The 26415-nt window shown below is 41.8% G+C and overlaps 1 protein-coding gene and 1 non-coding gene across 3 annotated transcripts in view; both read right to left on the bottom strand.

Moving 5' to 3' along the window:
* WNT7B (Wnt family member 7B) overlaps positions 1-26415 on the bottom strand; it is a 100030-nt gene that overhangs the window by 34979 nt on the left and 38636 nt on the right. For both annotated transcript variants that reach the window (XM_075210343.1, XM_075210342.1), the window contains exon 2: positions 6989-7215. In XM_075210343.1, coding sequence (XP_075066444.1) covers positions 6989-7215 — 227 coding nt within the window. The remainder of the gene's footprint in view (positions 1-6988; positions 7216-26415) is intronic.
* On the bottom strand, positions 21501-21620 carry LOC142156293 (small nucleolar RNA SNORA47). Its single transcript, XR_012692358.1, has one exon. It is a non-coding gene; the product is annotated as a small nucleolar RNA SNORA47 (small nucleolar RNA).

Here is a 26415-nt window from a genome sequence, read left to right as displayed (position 1 = left end):
ATTCACATGTGATCACATGTCAATAGCATCCGCTTCATCTATCCTACATAGGATAATATCTGCTGAGCATCTTCAACTATAATCTGTATACAGCTATTGAGGAGGGGCTGGGTTGGCTATGAGGCAGGGGGCATCTGCCCCTCTGGCCAGTCCCATAGTGTGCTACCTTGGGCTGAGCCACCTGCATTTTTTTATTTTCTTTAAAATGTTCCTAATAGGCTGCTGAGCCGAGTCTTGACCCCCGGGCTAAAATTTGCCAACCAGCACCTGCCAGCGAGGATTCCACTGAACTATCAAAAGAAATTACCAGGACACCATTGCCCCCTAACACTTCCCTTCTACATAGGAAGAAACCTCACGGTCCACACAGCAACACGATGACTCCAAACTGCTTTCCTGTCCGTGCTGAAATCCACAGAGCCACTGGCATTATTCTTATCCACTTACCACCGCACATTAACCGGACACACCTAGCAACATCATACATCAGTAACATCACAGCTGAGAGACAGAGAGACGGATCCAGTCATGCCTCTGAAAGTCGTAGACTAATAACACAGCTATGGGATCCATTATCCAGAAAACCATTATCCAGACAGGTTTGAAAACCAGAAAGAATAAAAAGCAAATTATTGCAGCCGTTTTGGTGAGTTTAGACGACATCTATGTATTCGGAGCTCTGGTTTTGTAACAAAGCGCCACCATATGTGACACTTGTTTTTTACAAGGCAGCTCTGCTTTAAAAATCAGATCTGACCTCCTCTACACCTGATGTGGCAGAGGATTTTGCCGCGCAGTGAGCGGGATGCTGCCCGCCTCATTTATCTCTCCGGCCGCTCTATCTCTGCTATCTCTACAGTCACTACATTGGCTCCCCATACCCTACAGAATTAAATTTAAACTCCTCACCCTCACCTTTCAAGCTATTGGTCAATCCTCCCCTCCCTACATCTCCAATCTCATCTCTACCTACACTACTAGCCGACCCCTCCGCTCTGACTGTAACTGCCGCCTCACTACTTCACTGATCACCTCCTCTCACTCTCGTCTTCAGGACTTTGCCCGGGCTGCTCTCCTGCTGTGGAACGATCTTCCACGTTCCGTCAGGTTAGCACCTACTCTCAAAGGCTTCAAGCGTGCCCTTAAGACTCATTTCTTTATTCAAGTCTATCAGCCCTTCTCCTAACTTCCTTGTCCTGGCTCTCTCCCCCAGTTAGCACCACCCTATTTGTGCCTCCTCCTTCCCTTTAGGATGTAAGAATCTCAGGAGCAGGACCCTCTTTCCTTGTGTGCTCCTTCTACTGTTCCATCACCCTCTGTACCTCTTGGCCTGCTTCCCTAGCCCTGTTATCTTAGCTTCGGCCTACTTCTCACTGATTTCTACCATCACTTTCACACATTGTCCCAGAAATAATTTGATTTGCATTACCATGTTACCTGTGTGTATTTTTTGTTTTTGCGTTTTTTGTTCTTTCTGTATCATGGGTCACTGTTTTCTGTATATGTCATGTATGGCGCTGCAGATTCTTTGTGGCGCCTTACAAATTAAAGATAATAATAATAAAGGGTGAGAATTCCTATTTCCAGTGAAAACTGGTAAATTTTTGCCTCAAAGCATTTTTTTTAACGCTCAATGGATTAAAAACTAAATTTTTGAATCTACTTTGAACATTTTGTTTTAATTATATTTTTCTCATTTAGTGGCACTGAAAGCCCAAAGCATGACCGCTAGTTGACTGACGCATGCGCATCCCCCCAGAGTCTGGCTTGGAAAAGCGGTGAGTTAACCCTTACTTCTCCAGTCCAGTATCACTCAGCTGACCGGCCCTCCAACCTTCCAAAGGGCCGCACTGAGGCCGCACTCCCTCCTCCTCCCTTATTCAACATGACCTCCCTCAGTCACGTGAAACAGAGGAAAGCAGAGAATAAGATTGGGAGTAGCCGACTAGCGGGGCTGCAGGTGAAGGCTCCGCCCACCATGAACTAATTCCTCCATTCATTCAGAATATTTATCATTAAGAGGAACAATAATAGAATGTTACCAAAATAAACCTAAATATTCTCCACAGACAGCAATAGAACAGTGTCACCCAATACTGAAACCATCACGTACATGATATATAAACATACTATAAAGCAATGACTTATGAACTACATGTCCCTCAACCAGGTTTACATGTGGTGTAACCCATAGCAACCAAACAGCTTACTGTCGTTTCCTATAGTAGAGATTGGAAAATGAAAGCAGAGTTCTGATTGGTTGCTACGGCACTAGGTTTATAATAAAATGCTGAACACAACTGAGACCTCAGTTTTCCTTGTAAGAGAGGAGAACGGCAGGGCTGTGTCAGGACACTCAGTCTGTCAGGGTGTTTTGTGTGGGTGACAGGACTCCAAGCTGGACAGTAACTTCAACTGTCCCGAGCTTAGCACTGAGTGAGGAGAACAGATGCATTGTCACCTGACAGCCTAGTGACAGATAATTGTGGCAAACACATCAAAGCGAGGGATAAAATGATATATAAGTGCTAGAGAAGAGAGAAGTACACATTTGTGTCAAGCTAAACTGTTAACAATTGTCAGTCAACTCCATCTGTAGCAAGTGCAAAATGCAACACCCATTAAGACTAAAAAGCCATCGACAACACAAACAAATAATAAATGACACAGTTTTAGTTTTAAAATATTTCTAAAAACTAAGGGGTAGATTTAGAAGTGTTTCCATAGCAACCAATCAGATTCTAGCTATCATTTTCTAGAATATCTTAGATAAATGGTAGATAGAATCTGCTTGGTTGCTATGAGCAACACCTCCACTTTTTCTTTTAAGAAGGTTTGATAAATGTAGCCTTTAGTTAGATATTTGCTAACAATGGGCGATGATTCCCACTGCATCCATTGAAATGCTTGCTTTCATTGTCTAATTCGCACTAGATCGATCAAAGCTAATCTATGATTGGTTGCTATGAATTACTTGATATATGCACTCTGCACTGCCGGGCCCCAGAGCAAAGATTGACAAAGGGCCCGGAGACGGAGCTGTAAACTATGTATGGCCAGTGCGCCCGCAGAGGAGGGTCTGCAGTGCTCAATGGCCTCTGGGGGTGATTTGGAGGACTGGGGCGTGCGGGTGCTCTCCCTGCCCCCATGGTAGTCCCGCCACTGCCTGCACTGTTAGTTAATAATGTTAGTATTTCTCTAGGACCACCCCCAAAAACCCACCCACAATGGAGGAACCGTCAGAGCTGTATCACAGAACAGGGGGTTCAGCCCTACATACTTCTATTCTATTCTTTTTTTATAGCCTATTCCAAAAACTTGCTATAACAACATATTTACTTACAGTATATATTATCTATTTATACAGTCCCACACATTCCAACCAGGATTGGCCGTTCAAACTCAATAGGTCATGAACTTATTCCAACATAACCGCTTGACATTACTGTGGAAACTTTACATAAACATCCAAATGGATACATTCCTTTGCCATAGGTATCATCAGTTCTTGTACAGATAAGGACTCTTTCTATAACCTAAGGCCTAAACTGTCAATAGGACACATTCCCCTGTTCCATAAAAGGAGTAGAGATCCTGGAGCAGTAACGCTGTGCCTTTGATGGGCTTTCGTGCCCAATGGCGGACGACGGGCTATTTTTTTTAGTTTCGTCTTAAGTACATAGACACCGACAGTGTTTTCTCTGTGGCGCTTCCTGAAGCTTATTTAAGGCCTGACACGTTGATTGGGAAGTTTGTATCATTGTAATAATCACTCAGCTACTCTATCAACATATTCTAAGGGGGGTGAATTTTATCTTAAGGTTATATATATATATATATATATATATATATATATATATATATACCCTACTGGGAAGAGCTATAAAAACAAACATACAAAGAAAATACATATACATGTTGTTGCAAAAGGTTTACATAAGAATTGAACAGCACAGTGGTTAGCATTGCTATCTCAGCACACTGAGGTCATGGGTCAGATTCGGACCCGGGCACGAGCTTTGTGAAGTTTGTATTTTCTCTCGTGTTTATGTGGTTTTCCTCCGGATGTTCCGGCTTCCTCTCTCACTCCAAACACATACATTTGGTAGGGTGATTGGCTTCTGATACATGGACCCTAGTGTGTGTGGGTGTGGAAGGGAATTTAAGGGTAAATTTATCAATCTGCTTTTTCATTAAAATCCCCTGAAAACGGACGTATATTTAAAGATTGTGTTATTTATTACTAGGTCATTGCAGCAGATATCAGAGATCTGCTGTCCCTGTCTATTCGCGGGACAAAGCAGTCCCCATAGGTTTCTATGGGAACTATTTTGTGCAATTTAGATTCGAAGATTAAATATTTTTCTGAACTTGTGTCCGATGGCTGACACCATCTGAAGATGAAGCCTACGGGAAGAGCATTGGGGTAGAGGGATCTTCAGATCCCTCATCACATCTTACCTGCTCATCCCTCTGGTTACTTTCGCAAAGGTGGCCACTTGAGATAGAGGACATAGGAGATAGGTGTTTCCAGGAATGAGAATCTTTCATGACTGCTGTTCCAAGAGAAGAATTCTCATAGTGACAATCTTTCATTCTTTATCATTGCGCTAAGGAATGAAAATGATTGTGTTTAAAACGTGGTGCTTGTCAATTATGACCCTTAAACTGTAAATGTCAATGGGGCAGGGACTGATGTGAATGGCTACATATCATCTGTACAGAGCTGAGCAATATGATCATCACTATATAAAGAAACAATAATAATAATAATCATCATCATCGTTTATTTATATAGCGCCACTAATTCCGCAGCGCTGTACAGAGAACTCACTCACATCAGTCCCTTTTCCATTGGAGCTTACAGTCTAAATTCCCTAACATACACACACACACACAGAGAGAGACTAGGGTCAATTTTGATAGCAGCCAATTAACCTACCAGTATGTTTTTGGAGTGTGGGAGGAAACCGGAGCACCCGGAGGAAACCCACACAAACACGGGAAGAACATACAAACTCCACACAGATAAGCCCATGGTCGGGAATTGAACTCATGACCCCAGTGCTGTAAGGCAGAAGTGCTAACCACTGTAACATCACAGAAGGATACCACCCTTGAGAAGGAACCAAATCTAGACTGTATCTATCATGCAAACTATGCACAGAGCAGAAAGACAAGAATGAAATAAACAGAAATTAAACTATGTATAAATAATAGATAAAAAGGTAATAATTTAAGTTATGGTCTTTGTCCAACCCAATCACAAAGCTGTCGTGTAGACAGTTTCCCTGATATTATCTACCACTCAATGCTGTAATCATGGTATAACATCGAAACGGTCAATAGACAACATTAACAATGCTGCCACTGAATACAAATAAACAGCTTCACTTTCACTAATTCTATAAAAACACATTTTTCTAAAAGAACTAGTGAACAAAATCACCTATATACAACTTCCGCCAAACCTCTCCTTCTGTCTTCTCCCTTGACCGGCACCTGGAGTCCCGAAACAGATACGGAACGTTGCTGAGAATATTCTCAGATGCCTGATCGCCCAGAGTTGGAAAAAACCTGACCCCTTCCCCCACAATTGTGGCTCTCGTATATAATGTTTGGCAGACATATAAAGTAGGACACGTCACAAGCATCATTCACAACTGGCCCAATCAATTCTTGTCAGTAAGGAATGGTTGGACTGAATACTTCCATCTATGAAGATCCCCCCAACTTGCAGTTACTGGTACAAACGTGGACTGTGAACTTGACCACGTAATTACAATCTCTTCCTCCCCTCTGTCCTGTTGAACCCTATACTAACAACCCTGTGTGCCCCTTCCTTCCATTTCCCCCTAGGTTTCCTTTCCAATATTTAATAACTTAGATCAGCGGTTCCCAAAGTGTGCACCGCGGCTCCCAGGGGTGCCGCGGGCCAGCCAGAGAAAAAAAACAAACAAAAAGCTGCGTGAGAGGAGGATGCTGGGTCCCGGCGCTGCGCGGATTGGTAAGTTTTTGTTTTGTTTGTTTTTTCTCTGGCTGGCCAGCGGCAGGCCTGTGGCAGAGGGCAGAGGAGTGGGGCAGCGTGGCAGAGGGCAGAGGAGGGGGACAGCGTGGCAGAGGGCAGAGGAGTGGGACAGCGTGGCAGAGGGCAGAGGAGGGGGACAGCGTGGCAGAGGGCAGAGGAGGGGGACAGCGTGGCAGAGAAGGGGGACAGAGGGCAGAGGAGGTGGACAGTGTGAGAGGGGACAGCATGGCAGAGGGGACAGTGTGAGGGGGCAGAGTGTGTGGATGCCTAGGGGGCAGAGTGTGTGGATGCAGAGGAGGCACAGAGTGTGTGGATGCAGAGGAGGCACAGAGTATGTGGAGATGCAGATGGGGCAGAGTGTAAGTTAGCTGTAAATTATTCTTTGACAGAAATATAATTGAAAAAAAAAAATATATAAAAATATTCTTTTCCCTTGGATTTATGTGTATTATTTTTGCATACAACTAAATAAGTTTCTCTATACTGACCTAAATATTTATTAAGTTTTTTTGACTGCTTATAAAATGGGACTGCTCGATAATTATTTGGGGTGCCTTGAAAAAATTATGGAGACTCTAAGGGTGCCGCGAACTGCAAAAGTTTGGGAACCACTGATTTATATCATTTTTTATTCTGTAATGACATATATTATTAGCTCATTATGAGACATGTAGTATTTAAGACTAATGCATAGCCAAACCAAATGTTGTTCTACTGCTCCCCCCATTCCCTTCTGTTCTTTCCCCCTTCTTGTATTGTATAAAAACTCAATAAAATATTAATTAAAAAAAAATGATCACCTTCCAGAAAAGGATTTTTGTGCCACAATAATACGGGAAAGTGATTTCCTTACACACAAGAACCAAGACACATTGACATGACTTTTGATGACTGAACAGAAGACGTCAAAGTCATCACTCATCAACCATCTCATCCACAGTACACATAGAAGCCGCTTACCTACTCGTAGCTCTTGTCCGAACACTGTCCTCTCTCCGAGTGCAGAGCAGTTCCATCTTGAGTACCGGAACTGATACTGGCATTCGTTGATCCCCATCTGTGCCCCTTCTCCAATAACTATAATGGCATCGGGGCGGCTCTCGCAGATGGCTCTTTGCCGAGGTGCCAACCCTGGAATCTTGTTACAGATGATATTTGCTCCCAAAGCCACCACAGATGACAAAGCTCTAGAGAAAAATAAAATCAGCTATCAGAGAGGAAAGGGAAGCGTTGTGTGCAGTAATGTAAGTGTTCTATATGCAGACGTTTATGAATTACAAGGGAAAGTAAACTTTATGTTAAGTAGGGTCAATTTGAATATAAATATTCGTCATGCCAGCTCTGAGACGTGCATTTATACTACAGTTGTAGGGTTGGATATTCAATGTAACATGGTTATACAAACAAGGCTATCTGGAATGTCGTCAATATACCGCACCCCTGATGTGCCACAAAATTCAATGTCTCTGGACAATGGTGGCATATCAAGTGAGGTGATGAGCTAGTGTGGTTCACGTGAAAACACCAACATCTATCGTCCTAGTTTTGTCGGCCGTTGGTTTGTACTAAAGGTGCTTGGCTAAAAAATGCTTACTCTGCAGGAAAACAACTGTGGTTCGTGGAGATGGATCACTACACTTAACGAAAAGGGGACAGCATAAAAAAATGACTGCACATACCTAGCGGAGAGGCGTGTGCACAGTCGCGGCCTCCATTCCTGGAGGCCGTGAACTCGCGGCCTCCATTCCTGGGATGCACACCCTCTGGAGAGTATGCGGGGGCCATTGAATCATTTGGTGTGAAACCTCTATGGGTATAATTGTCATTGGCAGTTGGAAGACTGAATAATTTGGAGTTATGGGGGCTGAGTCATTAAGGAGAGTAAAGCATTAAAAAGGAGTAACTTTGTACTTGGGCAAAACCATGTTGCATTGAAGGGGGGGGTAAATTTAAAATGTGGGGACAGATTTATAGTTTGGGGTAGGGGATGTCCTAGATCAGTGTAAAAATAATGCTATAAATTTTTTGTGTGCTAGATGAAAAAAGCACAGTATTTAACTTATGTGCCAAATAATAAACTAATTTGCACCCCTTGCATTGTAACATGGTTTGTCTCGGGAGAGCATTTACTCCTTTTCTTGCCTTACTTTCCTTAATGACTCAGGCCCATGAAGTCTAAATATAGAGGTATCAGTGGGAGTTCTCCTACTGAGTCTGAGGGCATGCCCTTAATAAACAGATAAAATATAAGGAAATATAATATGCAAGGTATATTTTCCACTTAACAACAATTACTCTGGTAATAGAAAACAGTATACAACAGATTTGCCATGACTTATAATTGTCAGTGACTATTAGGGTCAGACAGATGTCACCGTAAAAAATTGTCAAACATAAAGTATACAGGACATTCTTCATTATACTATATTATATTATAAAATACACAATGTATGTACAAAAATAACAAACACACATAGCAGTCATACTTCCGTTCCTGGCCTAGAATAGCCTACAAGGCCCAGTGTCCATTTCATAGGCAATCAGATACTGGTGTAACATACAAACTGATAGTGATGACGACAAGCTGCGTTGCGTCTACCTTGGCATACTATGTAAAATGAGTCTTTTTCAGGACGCAATTTACGCCTGTGTTTTAGTTGAAAATTCTCTACATTAAGCCCGCAATGCTCAGGAATAACTCACAATTTGTACCATTAAAACACTTCACATTAAAGTAAAGCCTTGACGGGAGCATAGTTATATTTGCTTGATGAAACAGAAATGACATTAACATCTATGCAAAAAACATTCATAAAATGACTTTATTGCAGAATTCTTGCAAATTTGAGGTAAGTGCGGGTGACACAAATGAAGAACATGGCTACACGGAAGCTGGGATAGCAAATGCTGTCCAAATTAGACGCAGATCTGGCAGCTCACTGATTGGACCAAATCTGTTATTTGCTCTTTAGTGAAGTAATTAATAGTAACAGTGAAATCAACAGAAATGTTTACTATTCTCAGGCTCTTATATGGGCTCCCAAGCACGTTTCCATACCTCCCAACATTTTAAAGTACAAAAAAGTCCCCACCCCAGATCCAGCCAAACCTCTCTGTGATCTGCTCAACCATACCCACAATTCGGGGTATATTTACTAAACAGCGGATTTGAAAAAGTGGAGATGTTGCCTATAGCAACCAATCAGATTCTAGCTGTCATTTATTTAGCACATTCTACAAAATGACAGCTAGAATCTGATTGGTTGCTATAGGCAACATCTCCACTTTTTCAAACCCGCTGTTTAGTAAATATACCTCTTGATGTCAAGCCATGCCCACCTTTTGAGTGGTCTGCAAATGGTGTTAGTCTGTCCAAAGTCAGGACTAATCATCATCATCATCACCATTTATTTATATAGCGCCACTAATTCTGCAGCACTGTACAGAGTACTCACTCACATCAGTCCCTGCCCCATTGGGGCTTACAGTCTAAATTCAACCAATAACAGGTATTCCCATTACGATAAATTTATTTCATCATAAGAACTGCATGCGAATGCTTAGATAGCAAAACAAATAGACAACACATTCCGACTTCAGTTCCAAAATCTCCGCTGTTGCTGCCTGGACACAGCCATGATAATAATTCTAAAAGTATATTGTAATGTGCGCTATATACTGAAAGGAGGTATGAAAATGTACACATACTGTATGTGAACTTATCCCCGACCTGCAGTGGAAGCAGCCATTTTGTTTGCTGAATCAATACTTGTGAACTTGCAGCCTATCAGCACCCTAGGTACCAGTGACATCACTAAGGCATGCAGCACTTCCTGTCTCTGTGATATCACAAAATGGCTGCCAATGTGTCTTTCAATTCAGAAACAGTTCAGATACATGTCCGTAACCAGTGATTCAGAAATAAATAATTTTTTTAGTAAACAGCTGTTTTGACAACTAATGACATTAACCCAACTTTACTATATGTAATTTAACATATATTTGTTTTCCCTTCCATTCCACTTTAAAATCATCAACTGTGCTAACTTAACTTGGAAATGACTTTTTCTTACTAGGACATTTTATGTTTTAAGTCCAACCTGTATCTTTGCTCTGCGGATAAAGATTACAGTCCTGTCTAGTTGGCATTTTTAGGTTTTACTAAAGGAGAAAGGGGGAGGGGAAGCCATTTTGTTCTCAGTACTAAGTGCTCTGTCTGGCACTGAAGAAACAAGAGATATTTACAGTGTAAGGTCCTTACAGAGCATGTTGTGACAACACAGAATCTCTGGATAAGCCCCATGTTCTTAAGAGCCACTTACAGTGGAGGTTGGGACGACGGTCACAATGCCAACATGGAACGAGATAGCTATTCCTTCCAAAGTATCTAAGGTCATAATATGATTGGACCCTTTCCACCTTGCACCCACGCCAGGCCTCAATTTGTAGAAATGCTGCATAGGTCCAATACTATGGGGCAGATTTATCAAACCTTGGACAAAGAAAATGTGGATGTGTTGCCCACAGCAACCAATCAGTTTCTAGCTATCATTTATCTACTACATTCTACAAAATGACAGCTAGAATTTGATTGGTTGCTATAGGCTTTATTAAATATACACTTTAATTTGTACTGAGTCATGGGCCAGCAATCTCTTTATAAATTATAATTACCCATGGGCATTATTAGTTTCAATCTATTTATTTTATATAGATTGGATGCTTTGGCAGTGCAGACCTTGGCGAAGTATGTTTGGGTGCTCTAAGCATGGGACAATATCATAATCCAGAATCCAGTAATTGGGGTATGATTTTTTTTTGGGGGGGGTTCTCTCTTCTCGACTAGTCTGCATATAATATAAGCTAACTTTCATCTGCCTCTCCCCCTCAACAAATGTATTAGTATTTCCATTTATACACTATTATACAAACTCAGCAGCTTTAATATAACGGTACCTATATCTTTGCCGACACTAAAACTAATTGACTTACTTTTTTAAATATACTATAAAAAAAAATAATTCTTGACACATCGTTATGTTATTTCAAAATATGTCTACAAATTCAAATTTGAACAGCACAGAGAAGGATAAAAGGACTCAGGTATTGCCACCCATAGGCAAACCGAGGGGGGGGGGTTCCTAGTGCATGGAAACCCCCCTCCAAGCATAGGGCACTGTATAATTGAGGTAGCTGGACCCTGCTCCCGTTTCATACAGCTCTGCTAACAGTAGTGCACACAGCATTGCCCATGTATATTGTGGGGATAGGAAAAGTTGGCCAAGTGCTGTCTAAAATTATAGCCACATCCCCATGCATGCTGGTCACGGCCACTGGCAGCGTGGTGTGGAAACCCCCCTCTACAAATCCTGCATTTGCCCTTGCCACCCTATGCTATATGTATAAATCATTATATGATGCTTATGTATATTTTCTCAGTATCTATTTTTTTTTACCACTGTCTCTTTTTCCTAACTGCAGATCAAAAGGTACCTTTATTTTTTTACATAGTGTGAGTAAATTTACTGACAGTCGGCAGTCATGACATCTCACTACAGTTGTTCATCAGCAAGGAATTATATGTACACACACTGCTACATATAGAGAAGTCTATTTCTGCCACAACACAATCTGCACGTGTGCCCCGAACGCTTGGGAATTTCCGCAGACTAAGTAAAAAAATGTAAGACATTAAAAACACATGGTCAATGGGGACCTTGTGATTGACTGCAGGAATTACACTGTAAAAATAACAATGCATTTTGAAATAACTTACATATGACAACCAAGTTAAGCATCTCAAACACCAAGATACACAACGAGGTCGCAGACAATGTAACGTCAGATTAGTGCAGAGTGCTTCAACTCTCAGCTCGGGAATGATGTGAATGGACGATGCCATGGAACAGGCAAACAAAAATCCCCTAAATGTCTGGGATGAGATGCCCTGGTAAAACCTAATAGCTGATTGAACTTAGGTTAGTCAGTATAGTCATAACAACTAATACCACATAGTATATAATGGTGATGCCGCGTACACAAAGACTGCTGATGTGCGTAGATGTACGGATCATGGTGGTCAGACATTAAACACAGGTGGGCAGGCAGTGTCAGCCGATGCACCAATATAAATATCTCCTGTGACTCACCGCACTCTCCTACACCGATTCACACAAGGTAAGAATTGCTGAATGTTTGTTATCAGCTTCCAAGCATTTCCTGATAAACTTCAGTTAACAATAAACTGGGTGATAAGTAGCATATCTAACAACTGTTCGCATAAATGACCTTATGGGTACCAGGAGCAAGCGCAGGATTTTTAAGGGGGGTTCCCCCCCCCCCCAAAAAAAAACTGCTGCGCATGAGCAGCAGCTCCACTTTGACGATGCTGTTCTGTACAGCAGCCGCGGCGTTGTCAAAGAAGCATCCGCGGCAGTGCTGTATTGTAGTAAATACAGCACCACCGCGGACTCTTCTGTGACAGCGCCGCACCTGCTGTTCAGTACAGTGCTGCTGTGTAGGGGCAATCTTTAGTGCCTGTTCATTCACGGAGGGGAGGGGTTTCTGGAGAACCAGAAACCCCCCCCCCCTTGCGTGCGCCCCAAGGTACCTAAAGCTGGGTATACACCGATACAATTATCGTGAAGATCACACCATAAATGACCTTTGGGTCGTTTGAGTGTATACGCTCCCACGATCATTGTTTCACACCAAAGCATAACACATCGATTGATTTGTTTTATAAGCTTCCTAAGAATATCACGATCAACGATGGAACGATGGCGGGCGGAAGTGGAAGTGTGTATGCACTCACGACCGGCAGTGTAGGCAGATATCTGTAGAGTGTGCAGAGCCACGATCTTTTCAGCCGTTGGTTATGAGAGACGAAGATCACAGATCTGATGGTAAATTGTGTAGATGGTAAATCGGCACGATCGTCGGGGGTGTCAGTCGTTGGTAAAATTGTTACAGAAATCGCATCTGCAGCTACTTTTAATAGTGTGTAGTGTACTCAGCTTAATAGTGTGCGCTCGGCCCAATGCTTCTACTGCCCACTTGCCGGCTCATTTTGAAGGTACTGTAGTAGGGTGTTACGTAGAACATTAAAGGTCATTTATAGACAAAGAAAAAAGCAGCGGTCCTGTGTAAATGCCGTTCCTTCCTATTTCGCTTTGTAATGAACAACATTTTGCAGATTTTCACCATTTTTTATGACTATACAAACAGGGGAAAATGTTGTTTCTTCTTACAGAACTTCTTCCTTGCATAGTGCAGCCTAACTGTTGCTTGTCTGCTTAAATGTCGATTTTGCTTTTTTGCGGGATGAGATATTCAAATAACTCTTGGGGGTATATTTACTAAATTGCGGGTTTGAAAAAGTGGAGATGTTGACTATAGCACCCAATCAGAATGTAGCTGTCATTTTGTAGAATGTACTAAATAAATGAGAACTAGAATCTGATTGGTTGCTATAGGCAACATCTAAACTAGATTGTCCTTATTAGGACTTATTCTCAGTCCGCAAAACAACCAAATAAATGTCATTAGAGGTCCTTAGCAGTGGCAATAGTCAGCTTTCAGTTTATACTTTAAAACCTTATTTTTTATAAAATATTTTTATTAGAAACATCTAAGAAAAAAAGTTATAAGAGTAACATACTATAAATAACAGTTGTACACCCTACGCAGAAAGAGTTATAGACATAGGGACAACAGAAAAATACAAATTGTTGTATAATACAGCCAACCAATTGTAGAGTTCAACATGTATAACAGACTGAAAAAAAGCGAATCTTGCGTATATTTTATTTGAAACAGAGGGGGGGAGATGAGATGAGCGAAGAGGAGGAAGGAAGCCTCATCATACTCATTTATTTATATAGTGCCACCAATTTCGCAGCGTTGTACAGAGAATAATAGTCAGTCATATCAGTCCCTGTGGACCCTACCCATTGGAGCTTACAGTTTAAATTCCCTATCACACACACACAGGCTAGTGATAATTTTGTTAGCAGCCAATTAAACTACCAGTATGTTTTTGGACTGTGGGAGGAAACCAGAGCACCTGGAAAGGGATGACAGAATTGGAGAGAGAGTCTACAAGGAAGTGGACATCTGACCTGAATCTGGGAAGAACCAGACAGGTCCACCATATGAGTAGAAGGGAGCCTCTTGGCACTTTAAAACCTTTTTCACCATCAGGAAACAAGCTACTTGGAACATTTATAGGTGCAGACAGCTGCCACCAGGAATCATGGGGCCCACAAAATACACAGGGCCCTGTCTGACCCCTCAATTCAATGATTACAAAACAGAATACTCTCTGGTGACTAGTATACAAATTAGCAAAATTCCCCCTTCACCCCTCAATCTGGTGACTGTTTTTTTAAACCAGTGGCTAATATATAAAACAGTCTCCGGTATAGCTGCCCTTCAATCTCCAGTGACTACTTTATAGCACACTGTAGATCATTAGTGACTAGTGTACAGCAGATCTCCGATCTATGGTAGCTAGAGTATAGTCCTCCACTCTCTGGCTAGAAGACATCATACTCCAATCTCCACTGTCTGCAAATTTCATGAAGAAAGTCTCAGTGTCCTCTTATTTTTACGGCTCCCATGCCCACCGCTATGTCTTTGGGTCTGAATGGAGTATTATCAATATCTTTTCAAACTACTAAAATCAAACAACCAATGTTGGTCTGGTGATGTTGGTCAGATGATGCGGGATGTTGGTCAGGTGATGTGGGATGTTGGTCAGGTGATGCGGGATGTTGGTCTGGTGATGCGGGATGTTGGTCTGGTGATGCGGGATGTTGGTCAGGTGATGCGGGATGTTGGTCAGGTGATGCGGAATGTTGGTCAGGTGATGTGGGATGTTGGTCAGGTGATGTGGGATGTTGGTCAGGTGATGCGGGATGTTGGTCAGGTGATGCGGGATGTTGGTCTGGTGATGTGGGATGTTGGTCAGGTGATGCGGGATGTTGGTCAGATGATGTGGGATGTTGGTCAGATGATGTGGGACGTTGGTCAGGCATAGGAGAAGGGCTGCATAACCCTCCCCCGCCCGCACAGATGGAATATTTTCAAGAATTTTGGGTGATGGCAGTGGTGCACTACCACTGGTGCAGCAGATGCAGTGCACCATGGAGTAAATAAGACCCGCTTCTTGGGGAACTAGCGAGCCGTTGCCCCCAATTCCCTCCTCCCTGCTTCCCTGCACCGGGGCCCACAGCTCACTAGTTCTGCCTCTGATTGATAGATATAATCTACCAGAAAGTGTATCTAGCAAACAATTACACACAGACTAATTTTGGGCAGCACTGTGGCACAGTGGTTAGCATTACTGACTCACAGCACTGGGGAAAGGGATTGTAAATTATATTCCAACCAGGGCTCTATCTGTGTCTTTGTATGTTCTTCCTGTGGTTCCATGGTTGTCCTCCAGATGCTCCAGCTTTCTCTGACAGTCCAAAAACATGACGATAGATTGGTCTATAAGCAGGAATTATCATATATATATATATATATAAATATATATATTATCAATATTAAGTCAGTGTTCCACGGATTCATATTATAGACTTTGTTTGTTTTAAATGTCAGTCATTGCAATGAGAGGGAAGGCTCACACTCGTCATCCTGCATATCTAATGCAATGCCCCATTACACAGAGATGAGGAATGGAGTCTCGAGATTGGAAATACCATCTACATTTACTGAGTAATACATCTTGCATCATTACTCTCAGTTATGCTGTAAAATAGATGATCATTTTTACGCAATATTTGCTCATGGTACATAAGACTGCCAGACACCCATTCCTCAGCAGTGACTAATTGCCGCACATCAACAATCACACAATGTCCCACAATAATATTTGCCAACAATTTGATATAGTTTCCCGCGGGGGCTCACAGTGCTGTCTGGAAGGACTGTGGTGTTTATCGAGCTGGGCTGTAGAGTCATTATTTGCATATTAGTCCTCTTCAATAGGTAACAAGAATAGAGAGTTAGATTTGAATTCAGTATACAGAATAAAATGATTTTTATTGTGCAGTGATGAATTTAACAAGCCAAGGACATCTCTAGGGACAAACCTTTAAATTCTGTAAATTCCCTAATGTCCCTAATGCCTCTGTGAATTAGGGACAACTGGAAACTCCGGGGTTTATGTACTAAAGCAAATATGGAGGAAAGAGAGGCAAATTTCAATTCCTTCATCCATATTTGCCTTTTCTCCAATCCAACACCTACTCCAAGCACACACAGTGGAGCTAAGGCTCTCTCTCCTGGTCCGTGCACCAAACTCCTCTGTCACCTCTGAGGCGGTGGATGTCATTTCTGCCCAGAGTAGAACTGCTTTGCAGAAATACATAGAGCATAGCTAGGAAGTCTGATGCGCAAAGTGAAAATGGTCCCTGTACGATACAAATCTCATCTCAGATATCCTAAAACCTCAGAAGCTCCTAAAATATGTACATATATTGGTGAATAATATTAGCATTTACCTCTATACACAGTAGCATGAACTATGCATCTGGTATTCTAGGATTCAGGAACAACTGTAAGAATTTGCATAATTGTCAATATTGTAAACTAATTTCCAGATACTTTGACCTGAACAGCAGCTCAGCACGGTGGCTTAGTGGTTAGCACTTCTGCCTCACAGCACTGGGATCATGAGTTCAATTCCCAACCATGGTCTTAGCTGTGAGGAGTTTGTATGTTCTCCCCGTGTTTGCGTGGGTTTCCTCCGGGTGCTTCGATTTTCTCCCACACTCCAAAAACATACTAGTAGGTGACTCAAGGACAAGTTATGCACTGATGTAAGAAAGAATGAGGGTGAGAAAAGATTGTGGCATGTTGGTGCTACATAGATAAACGTCAATAGTAATAATAATCTACTATATAAATGCCTAGTGGCGTGTGTGAAAAAAAAAAAAACAAGCTGCAGCGCCACCTGCTTGGCAGAGTTATACACTGACCTATATATTTCTTGAAGGAGAAGTGACAGTTGGGAGTGGTTGGTGGTTGCCGGGGGTGACAGTGGGGAGTTTTTAACACCTTAAGTAGCTTGATGAAGGATGTGGCGATGAAGATGAAGGATGAGGTGATGGAGAAAAATGATGAGGTGGTGACATGTGGACAAAACCACGTTAAAAAAGGCCGCTTGCATCGGGAAGTAACGCTCTTCCCCTGAGGAGGTCTGGGCTAGGCCCAAATGCATGACAAGAACCTTTTTAACACCTTAAGTAGCTTGATTTGACTAGAATGCAAGAGTATCATGCACGGGTTAACTTGTAATAATAATATTTGGTCACCCAAGTATGTGGCCAAATGAGATGTAGATCTGTCTGTTTAAGGCTAAGGCGTATAAAAGCAGTAATAATGCCATTACAAGTCAAGTAAATTAGGAGACAGATGTTGAACAATAATTTCTGCACAGTATATAACAAGTAAATTATCCTTTCTTATCAGCATATACGGCCTGTGTGGTATATTGGAGAGTACTTGCGCACAGTGGAGGCGCCCAGTTTTGGCCTATGGATATCTATGAGGCATGAGGTGATGTCAAAAGTTCCTTGAGAATTTATAGGCTGCTTTCTCATCAACACTGGTACAGCCCAAGCACAGAAACAATTATAGCAATTAAAATGTGCTGAATTCCCCTCACCCTTCTACTAGCAGAACTATGTGGGTTCCATACCAGAAACTTATGCAGCCCCCACCAACAAATAAGATTTTTTTTATTTTTTTATTATGTAGTCCATTTATCAATAGGCCATTTTCCGGGATCAATAAATCCCTTATCACCACAATTTATCAAGAAAATATTGCAGGAGTATCTGAGCGATACTCAGCTACTCCAACAATACAGGCCCAGGGCTATAAGGGTTAACGTACCTAGTTTCTGCAGATATGTGTTTGCACAATGGGAGGAATAGGATAACCAGCAGTTGCTGTGTGGTCCTTAACCTGCTGAATAAGAGGCACCATTACCAGGCTGCAACAATGGCCTCCATCAGTGTCATGGCGACCTGGCCCTACTACCATGAGATTAGCATGTGATGGCCCTAATGACAGAATTAGTGCATCGTCTGTCCCAGACTTATCAGGATTCCACACAAACCACAGAAATCTCAGGCAAGAGAAATGAGTCTAACGAGGCTTAATGACAGCCGCCCCGTCGCCCCCGGAGGAGGAGCCGGATAAAAGGACAGAGTAATGTGGTTGCTAGATCCATTCTTCTCAGGAAGGTCACAGACATTCACCAGATCTGTTCACCCATTTGTAATGGACATTTTACAACCTCGCAGACCTTACACATGCTATCGGATTATAAGGTCAACGGTTCAATCTGAAATAAAGGCCTAGTTAGCCTGGTGTCACAAATCTCTGTAGTAGGCAGCCGGGATCATGGGAGATGACATCGCCCTGCTCCCCTCAGAGACACACCACCTCCCCAATCACGCAGTGGTGTGAGACCATGTCCGACTGCTGTCCACCCCCAGCAATTAGCAGTCTTTTCAGCGCAAAGCCTTTACAGCCATTTGCATGAGCTCAATGAGACCTCCATGTATCCAGCAGTTTATTGACAAGATTACCCATTTTAGGACAGAGAAAGAATCCTATTAAAGAAACCAACGCCTTGGTTTGCAGTAACCAGTTTTGGGAGAACTATGACCAGTATTTGTGAGTGATCTTGATAGATACAAAAAAAACTAAGGGGTAGACTTACTAAAACTTCCAAAAAGGGAAAGTGGAGGTGTTGCCCATAGCAACCAATCAGATTGTAGATATTATGTTCTAAGATGTACTAGATAGATGATAGCTAGAACTGAATTGGTTGCCATAGGCAACACCTCACTTTTCAGTTTTAGAAGGTTTTGATAAATCAACCCTAAAGGGGCATATTTATCAAAGGGAGAGAGGGTTTGTCCCTGTACATCAAGGGGTTACTATCGGTGATACCTTTCCAATACAAGCAACGCAGTGGTACATGTATCGCTACATTATTTATTCTGCCAACAAGAAAATTCATGAAGAGATTTTTGGGGAATAAAGCATTTTTTTCAATGTTCCATCAGTTTACTTTAAAAAAAATAAAGATGAATCTATTTTTTTCTTCAATGTATATATTTATTTTTGGAACTGAAAGTCCAAATCTATGCATGTGCGAATCATACTTGTCACTGCATATTGATAACTATGACCCCAAATGCCTCACAGCACTGGAGTCATGAGTTCGATTCCCGACCATGGCCTTATCTGTGTGGAGTTTGTATGTTCTCCCCGTGTTTGCGTGGGTTTCCTCCAGGTGCTCCGGTTTCCTCCCACATTCCAAAAACATACCGGTAGGTTAATTGGCTGCTATCAAAAATTGACCCTAGTCTCTCTCTCTCTCTCTCTGTCTGTGAGTGTGTTAGGGAATTTAGACTGTAAGCTCCAATGGGGCAGGCAGAGCTGGATTAAGGCTTTGGGGGGCCCGGGGCACTTAAAACAGGGGGGCCCCTAAGATCTGAAATTAAGAGCATAGTGTCATCATGCACGAGAGAGCGTTACAAGTAGGTGGTGAATATTAAAAAGACAATCTGACCAATTCTATCATAAAAGGAATATTTATTTAACATGTATCTAAACATGATAATGAAAAATTAAAATGTTTTATATATTATATGTATCTATACACACACACACACATATATACAATAACACAAATACATATGTATACATACATATATATATATTTATATATGTTACAACTACTTACAGCTACCTCTACTTCTTCTGGAAAGCTGGCTAGGTCCACAAAGATGTGAAAGTATGATGGCTAGACGTAATATATATTAATATTAGTACAGGTACTTGTAAATTGTACAGGCACCTCCGTATAAAACGCATGTAATATAACGCCATTGAGTATAAGGCTATTAGCATTAACACATCCTGAATTCCGACACCTACAGCCCACTATATGACATCCAGAGGGCTCGCCTAGGTTGTACGCACAAGAAAAATCATTGCTTACACAAGCTAAAATACTGTAAATTAAAACAATCATAAAAACCCCACATTAAAACTAGCAATGATACTGCACATTAAAACTAACATAAAAAAAAACATTGATAACATAACACCAATTTTGACTATAAATGTCTGTCTGTCTGTCTGTCTGTCTGTCTATATATATATATATATATATATATCTCAAGCAATAAACATGCTATTAGGGGTCTTCTTGATATATTTCATCATCATCATCACCATTTATTTATATATCGCCACTAATTCCGCAGCGCTGTACAGAGAACTCACTGACATCAGTGCCTGCCCCATTGGGGCTTACAGTCTAAATTTCCTAACACACACACACAGAAAGACAGACGGACAGGCAGACTAGGGTCAATTTGAAAGCAGCCAATTAACTTACCCAGTATGTTTTTCTAGTGTGGGAGGAAACCGGAGCACCTGGAGGAAACCCACGCAAACACGGGGAGAACATACAAACTCCACACAGATAAGGTCATGGTTGGGAATTGAACTCATGACCCCAGTGCTGTGAGGCAGAAGTGCTAACCACTACACCACCGTGCTGCCCCATACCAATTCATTATCTGGACATCTGTGTATATGGTCTAATTAAATATAATTACATTGCAATTAAAAGTTGTTGCATAAGTAGGCATCTACAGTGAAAAGCCATCACCCTACACTGTCGAAATGCAACGTTACACATTTAACATCCGCTCTAGGTCATACTCATTAGAACATGGCTTACAAACACAAACTTTATACCTAGCTTTCTATTAAGAGTATTACAGCATGGTCTCCGTATAGTTACTGTACAGCCACACCTCCCATTATCACACTAGGGGGCACATTTATCAATCATCGGCAGAAATGAGAAATAGTTATCAATCCTTATCGCATGTATAAGGATTGAACTATTTCTCAAATTTATTAAAAACGGATCACAGAAACAGCAGTTCTGAAAAACTGCTGTTTCTGTGATAAAAAAAAAATCATACTTACCCCCCTCTTCGGGATGCGATGTCTCTAGGATCTCCTACTGGTCATCTTCATTCCTCTTCTTCCTTCAATTGCGCATGTTCGCACAAAGATCCCTGCTCTGTCTTTGCAATTCAGCGAGCGGTGAGTGACAGGGAGGGATCATGTGAAAAAAATGTTTTTCTGAACTTGTTAGATTGCAGCCGGGAGCAGTCACCATACTGTTAAATGGTGACTGCTCCCAAAAATGAAGAGGAGTGCAAAGCAGGCGATATCCACGATATCTGCTGCGATGCACCTTTCATAAATTTGCGGAGGACACGGAGGCACCTTAATTACCCCGTAAGAGCAATATCGTGCTTTCTTAAATATGCCCCTAGGTGACATAAACTTAAAACAATATATTTATTACAGAATGCCCGGGACAGGCATAAAACAAATTTGGTGATTATGTTAATGCAAAATGCCAGATCATTTCCCAACATAAGTAGGAAGGCAACAAGCACATGCAGTGTTACTATAGGAGGAAATTACCAGTAAGAAGCAGTATAGGAGACTGCTCCACCTTCTCAGGCCTCCAACCCATTCAGCTATTTTCAAACCACTCCATACATACTACTACTGTTGTGTTACCATCAGTGTTCCAAAATAAACTACATAATTCTACAAGCAAAACCAATTTTAAGATATGGGATATATATAATGAACTTTTGTAAAACTCCATTACTTCCACTACTGAGGGACATCCACTGACCTTCTACACATGCTATATTTATTTATATATTATATATTATATATTTTGTGACTTACAGTATGAATATGAGCCCAGTGAAACGACTCACCTGCTCACTTGATGTCTTGGAGGAGCTGCTGCTGAGCATGCGCAGCAGCTCCATTTCGGCCATTTTAGACAGTACAGCAGCTCCTCCAGCAGGTGCTGCTGTACTACTGGCGCACAGTTAGAGATCGTAACGATCTCTATGCGCACACGGAGCGATTCACACACAAAGTGTGGGCATGCATCAGGGGACCCCCGCAGCCGCATCTGACGTTACTGATAGATGCGGCTGCGGGGGTCCTCTGATCGCTCCGTCTGCGTATAGAGATGACATGGCAGGTGAGATGATGCGGGGGGCCCTTGGAGAGAGGGGGGCCCCCCCCTTAATCCGGCCATGGGGGCAGGGACTGATGTGAGTTCTCTGTACAGCGCTGCGGAATTAGTGGCGCTATATAAATACCTGATGATGATGAAATTCTTAGAAGAGCTTCAGCGTACAGAAAGTGACACAGCTGTTCCCTACGTCCAGAGTAGGATCAGATACTGAGTATTGTATTCAGCATATACAGAGCATCACAATTAAGTTTTATTATGTTTCAATAATAACTGGAATCTATTCAACAATATTCTGTTTGTTCAGGTGGATCAGGGGTCTCAAATCTGGGAAATTAAGTGTTTGTAGAAGTTTTTCTAAAACCAGTGACATCAACTCTACAACTCTACTTCAGTGTTCATGAGACGATGCTTCTCAGTGAATCAATAGGCTTCACTCTCACATATATTGGGTGATCCTATAAAGCAGCTGTCTCCAGTGAGTATAGGTGACGGGTACTCTTTAAAGATCACAATAATAATATAAACCACAACAATGACGTATGCATTCATCCATTCCAGAGTCTGCCTCCCCCCCCCTCCCCCCCGTGACTCATTGACTCCAAGTTCTCGCTAAATATTTGGAAAAGGGGGGGTTGCGGCGTCATGTTCCGAATGATCACAGGGACCATCTGTTCCAATCACGATGATAAGATTTAAGATTCCTGAAGGTGAATACTTTGAATTCAGTCCATGCCAACATTGCATCTAAATTAGACTCTTGGCAACGAGCACATGAACCGAATCCTCAGCCAGATGCACTTCAGTGTGTTTTTGTCCTGTGTATGATAATTAATTACAATCGACGACTTTAACACACAAGATACGGAAGAAACGGAAGCTAAATAAATTGTGGGAAAACAATGGCAGTAGTCCAGCTGCTGTCCTCAAGCTCATCATCATCATCATCATCATTTATTTATATAGCGCCAACAAATTCCGTAGCGCTTTACAATTGGGAACAAACATTAATAAAACAATACTGGGTAATACATACAGACAGAGAGGTAAGAGAACCCTGCTCACAAGCTTACAATTTATGAATTACAACACTCAGAATGCTCAGCCAGGCCCAATCACTAAAATAACGGCCATTCACAAACCAAAAAATATAACTACAGGCCTGATACTGGTTCTAATGAGGTACTGAAAAGATGTCTAACCTGTGCACCAGGCTAAAAATAATGTTTTGAAAGATCATTTCTTATGGGCATCACAGTGGCTCAGTGGTTAGTACTTCTGCCTTACAGCACTGGGGTCATTAGTTCAATTCCCGACCATCTGTGTGGAGTTTGTATGTTCTTCCCGTGTTTGCGTGGGTTTTCTCCGGGTGCTCCAGTTTCCTCCCACACTCCAAAAACATACTGGTAGGTTAATTGGCTGCTATCTAAATTGACTCTAGTCTCTCTCTCTCTCTCTCTTTGTCTGTGTGTGTGTGTGTGTGTATGTGTATTAGGGAATTTAGACTGTAAGCTCCAATGGGACAGGGACTGATGTGAGTGAGTTCTCTGTACAGTGCTGTGGAATCAGTGGCGATATATAAGTAAATGATGATGATGATGATGATGAAACAGAGCCCTTAGTTTACAATCACTTACCTTAGAGCTCCTGAAGAGCAATTGCAACTTTCCCTGGAAGAATACCAAATGGGGAATCGAAACTCTTTACATAGAATATTTTCCCTGAATCATTAAATGAATAAAATTGTTTCTGTTCAGATGTGAGACAAAATTAATTGTTTTGTGGTTGGGTAGAATTATAGTACTCAAGATGAATCTCGTGCCTCGGCCGCTCTATCTCTTCCAGATGTTTCTAGTTCCTAGAGTCACCTTGACACAATAAACCTCCACCTACAAGTTTTTGAACTTGCGTAGGGTCCAGACATCCATTTCTACTACCTTGCGACTCACCTCGGCCAATTTGTAGCTGGGCATAGTCCACTGGAATCCTCGTTCTGTAAACGATCGTCTTTGGTGTCAGCGTTGGGGTTCCAGCTAGAGATAGGCTCTCTCTAGTGAGGTCACTGCCTTCACCTGTCAAAATTGGGATCACTGAAAATCCCATTTTGGGACTACCTGAATCATAGCCCTGTGGAATAACCCTGACTTTTCTCCAGGTCAGTGTTTGTCCCGCTTCCTACCCTGGCACGGGGGCAGTATCAGGAGGGTTTGGGATGTCACTGATTTTGGCCCCTATTTATCATCCTTCTCTTATGCCATTTCCTGCCCAACACAGAGGGTTACACACGTCACTATATTTAGCTTTCTGTGTTTTCTTCTTTGTTTATTTACCATTACTAGATATCAACAAGCACTTGTTGTGTCCTTTCCTGCTTCCCTATTTTGTATAATGACTATTATCCTAGTCTCTGGTATTGGTGTTTATTTTTTGTATTGCATTTGAAAACATAAATAAAAGTCTTGCAAAAAAAATAATAATAGTGTTTTGATGACAGCTCTGCAAGACTGAAAGGGAGTAAAAATTACACTGAGAGGTTAATCACCTCTTACACAGGGGAGTCAATATTACAAATATTAATGACAATATTAGTGAAAGTTCAGCATGTATGAATTTACAGGGACCTCCCAATTCATAAAGGATGATCATCTCAGTACTCTGGGCTTGAGTCATTAAAGAGGGCTTACTGAGCGCAGAGTACGTTTGTTTTAGAACGACCGTAAGTTCAGTATCCACACACCCGAAGTCATTAGGGAACGGATCAGAAGATACATGTGGTGATGACTATGCAGGGGCAAACGCAGGATTTGTAGAGGGGGGTTTCCACACCACGCTGCCAGTGGGCGTGACCAACATGTATGGGGGCGTGGCTATAATTTTAGACCGTGCTTGGCTGCTCTCCAACTCTGCCTATCCCCATAATATAAACGGGCAATGCTGCGTGCACTACTGTTAGGTGCACACAGCTCTCCCTTTTCAAGCAGAGCCGTGTGAAGCGGGGGCAGGGTGCAGCCACCTCATTTATACAATGCCCCAGGCTTGGAGGGGGTTTCCAAGCACTAGGAAACCCCCTCTCGGTTTGCCTATGCTATGGGTGTAGGTTTACTCTGATGTACTAAACAACACACTGCAGGATACATACAACACCTATGTAAAATATAAACTTACTAAAGAATGTACAGAAAAAAGAAAAAATATTCAATTAATGTTACCTGTTATGCTACCAGTTCATGTAAATTTATATATATATATGTATTACATTTTTTTTTCATGAAAAGCAATTATTAGGCTTAATGTGTAGTAAGTGGCCTTTGCGCTACAACTTGGTTGTGTTTCTTGGTGTGTAATCCGATTCTGGGCCTACGCAGAATAAATGTGCGGACGAAACGCACAATATCGGCAGATACGTTCCTTAATGACTCCGATCCTCTGTGTTTAAGATAGTACATCATCATCATCATCATTTATTTATATAGCGCCACTGATTCCGCAGCGCTGTACAGAGACCTCACATGAGTCCCTGCCCCATTGAGGCTTACAGGCTAAATGCCCTAACATACACACAAACCAAGTGAGAGACACAAAGACTTGGGTCATTTTTTTATTTTTTTTTATAGCAGCCAATTAACCTACCAGTATGTTTATGGAATGTGGGAGGAAACCGGAGCACCCGGAGGAAACCCACACAAACACAGGGAAACCATACAAACTCCAAACAGATAAGGTCATGGTTGGGAACTGAACTCATGAAAAAACAGTCAGTATTTAACTTATGTGCAAAACGGAAAACTAAATTGCACCCCTTGCATTGTAACATGGTTTTGTCCAGGAGACTTAAATAAGAAACTTCTTAATTTAAGTTCCTTAATGAATCAGGCCCTATATGTTTAAAACACTCCCCATGACTCTATTATAAAATAAAACATTTAATTATTTGACTTTCTGTCTTTGTAATCCAATGGTAAATTCTTCAGTCCTTTTGTTACAGCGTGAAAAACAAGAAGACGAAAATGCTGGCTATCGACACCTGCTGCTGAATGACAGTGAGTTGGCATGACCGAGAGTCTCATTAGCCGCTCAACCAATCGGAAGTATTTTCCCACACTGGCCTCTTGTGATTGGTTAATGGAAGTCTCATTCAGATTCTGGTTAGTGGGGGGGGGGGTGATGTTATTCTTTATCCTATGCTAAAGTGGAGACTAAGGGGATTCTGTGCTATATACAATTAAACTTTATTTTTTATTTTAAAATGTGTCTGTGTCTTTTT

This window comes from Mixophyes fleayi, chromosome 4 (genome assembly GCF_038048845.1).
Source record: "Mixophyes fleayi isolate aMixFle1 chromosome 4, aMixFle1.hap1, whole genome shotgun sequence".
Classification (NCBI taxonomy): domain Eukaryota; kingdom Metazoa; phylum Chordata; class Amphibia; order Anura; family Limnodynastidae; genus Mixophyes; species Mixophyes fleayi.
The sequence above is the reverse complement of the archived record's forward strand: the minus strand, read 5'-3'. Positions and strand labels throughout refer to the sequence as shown.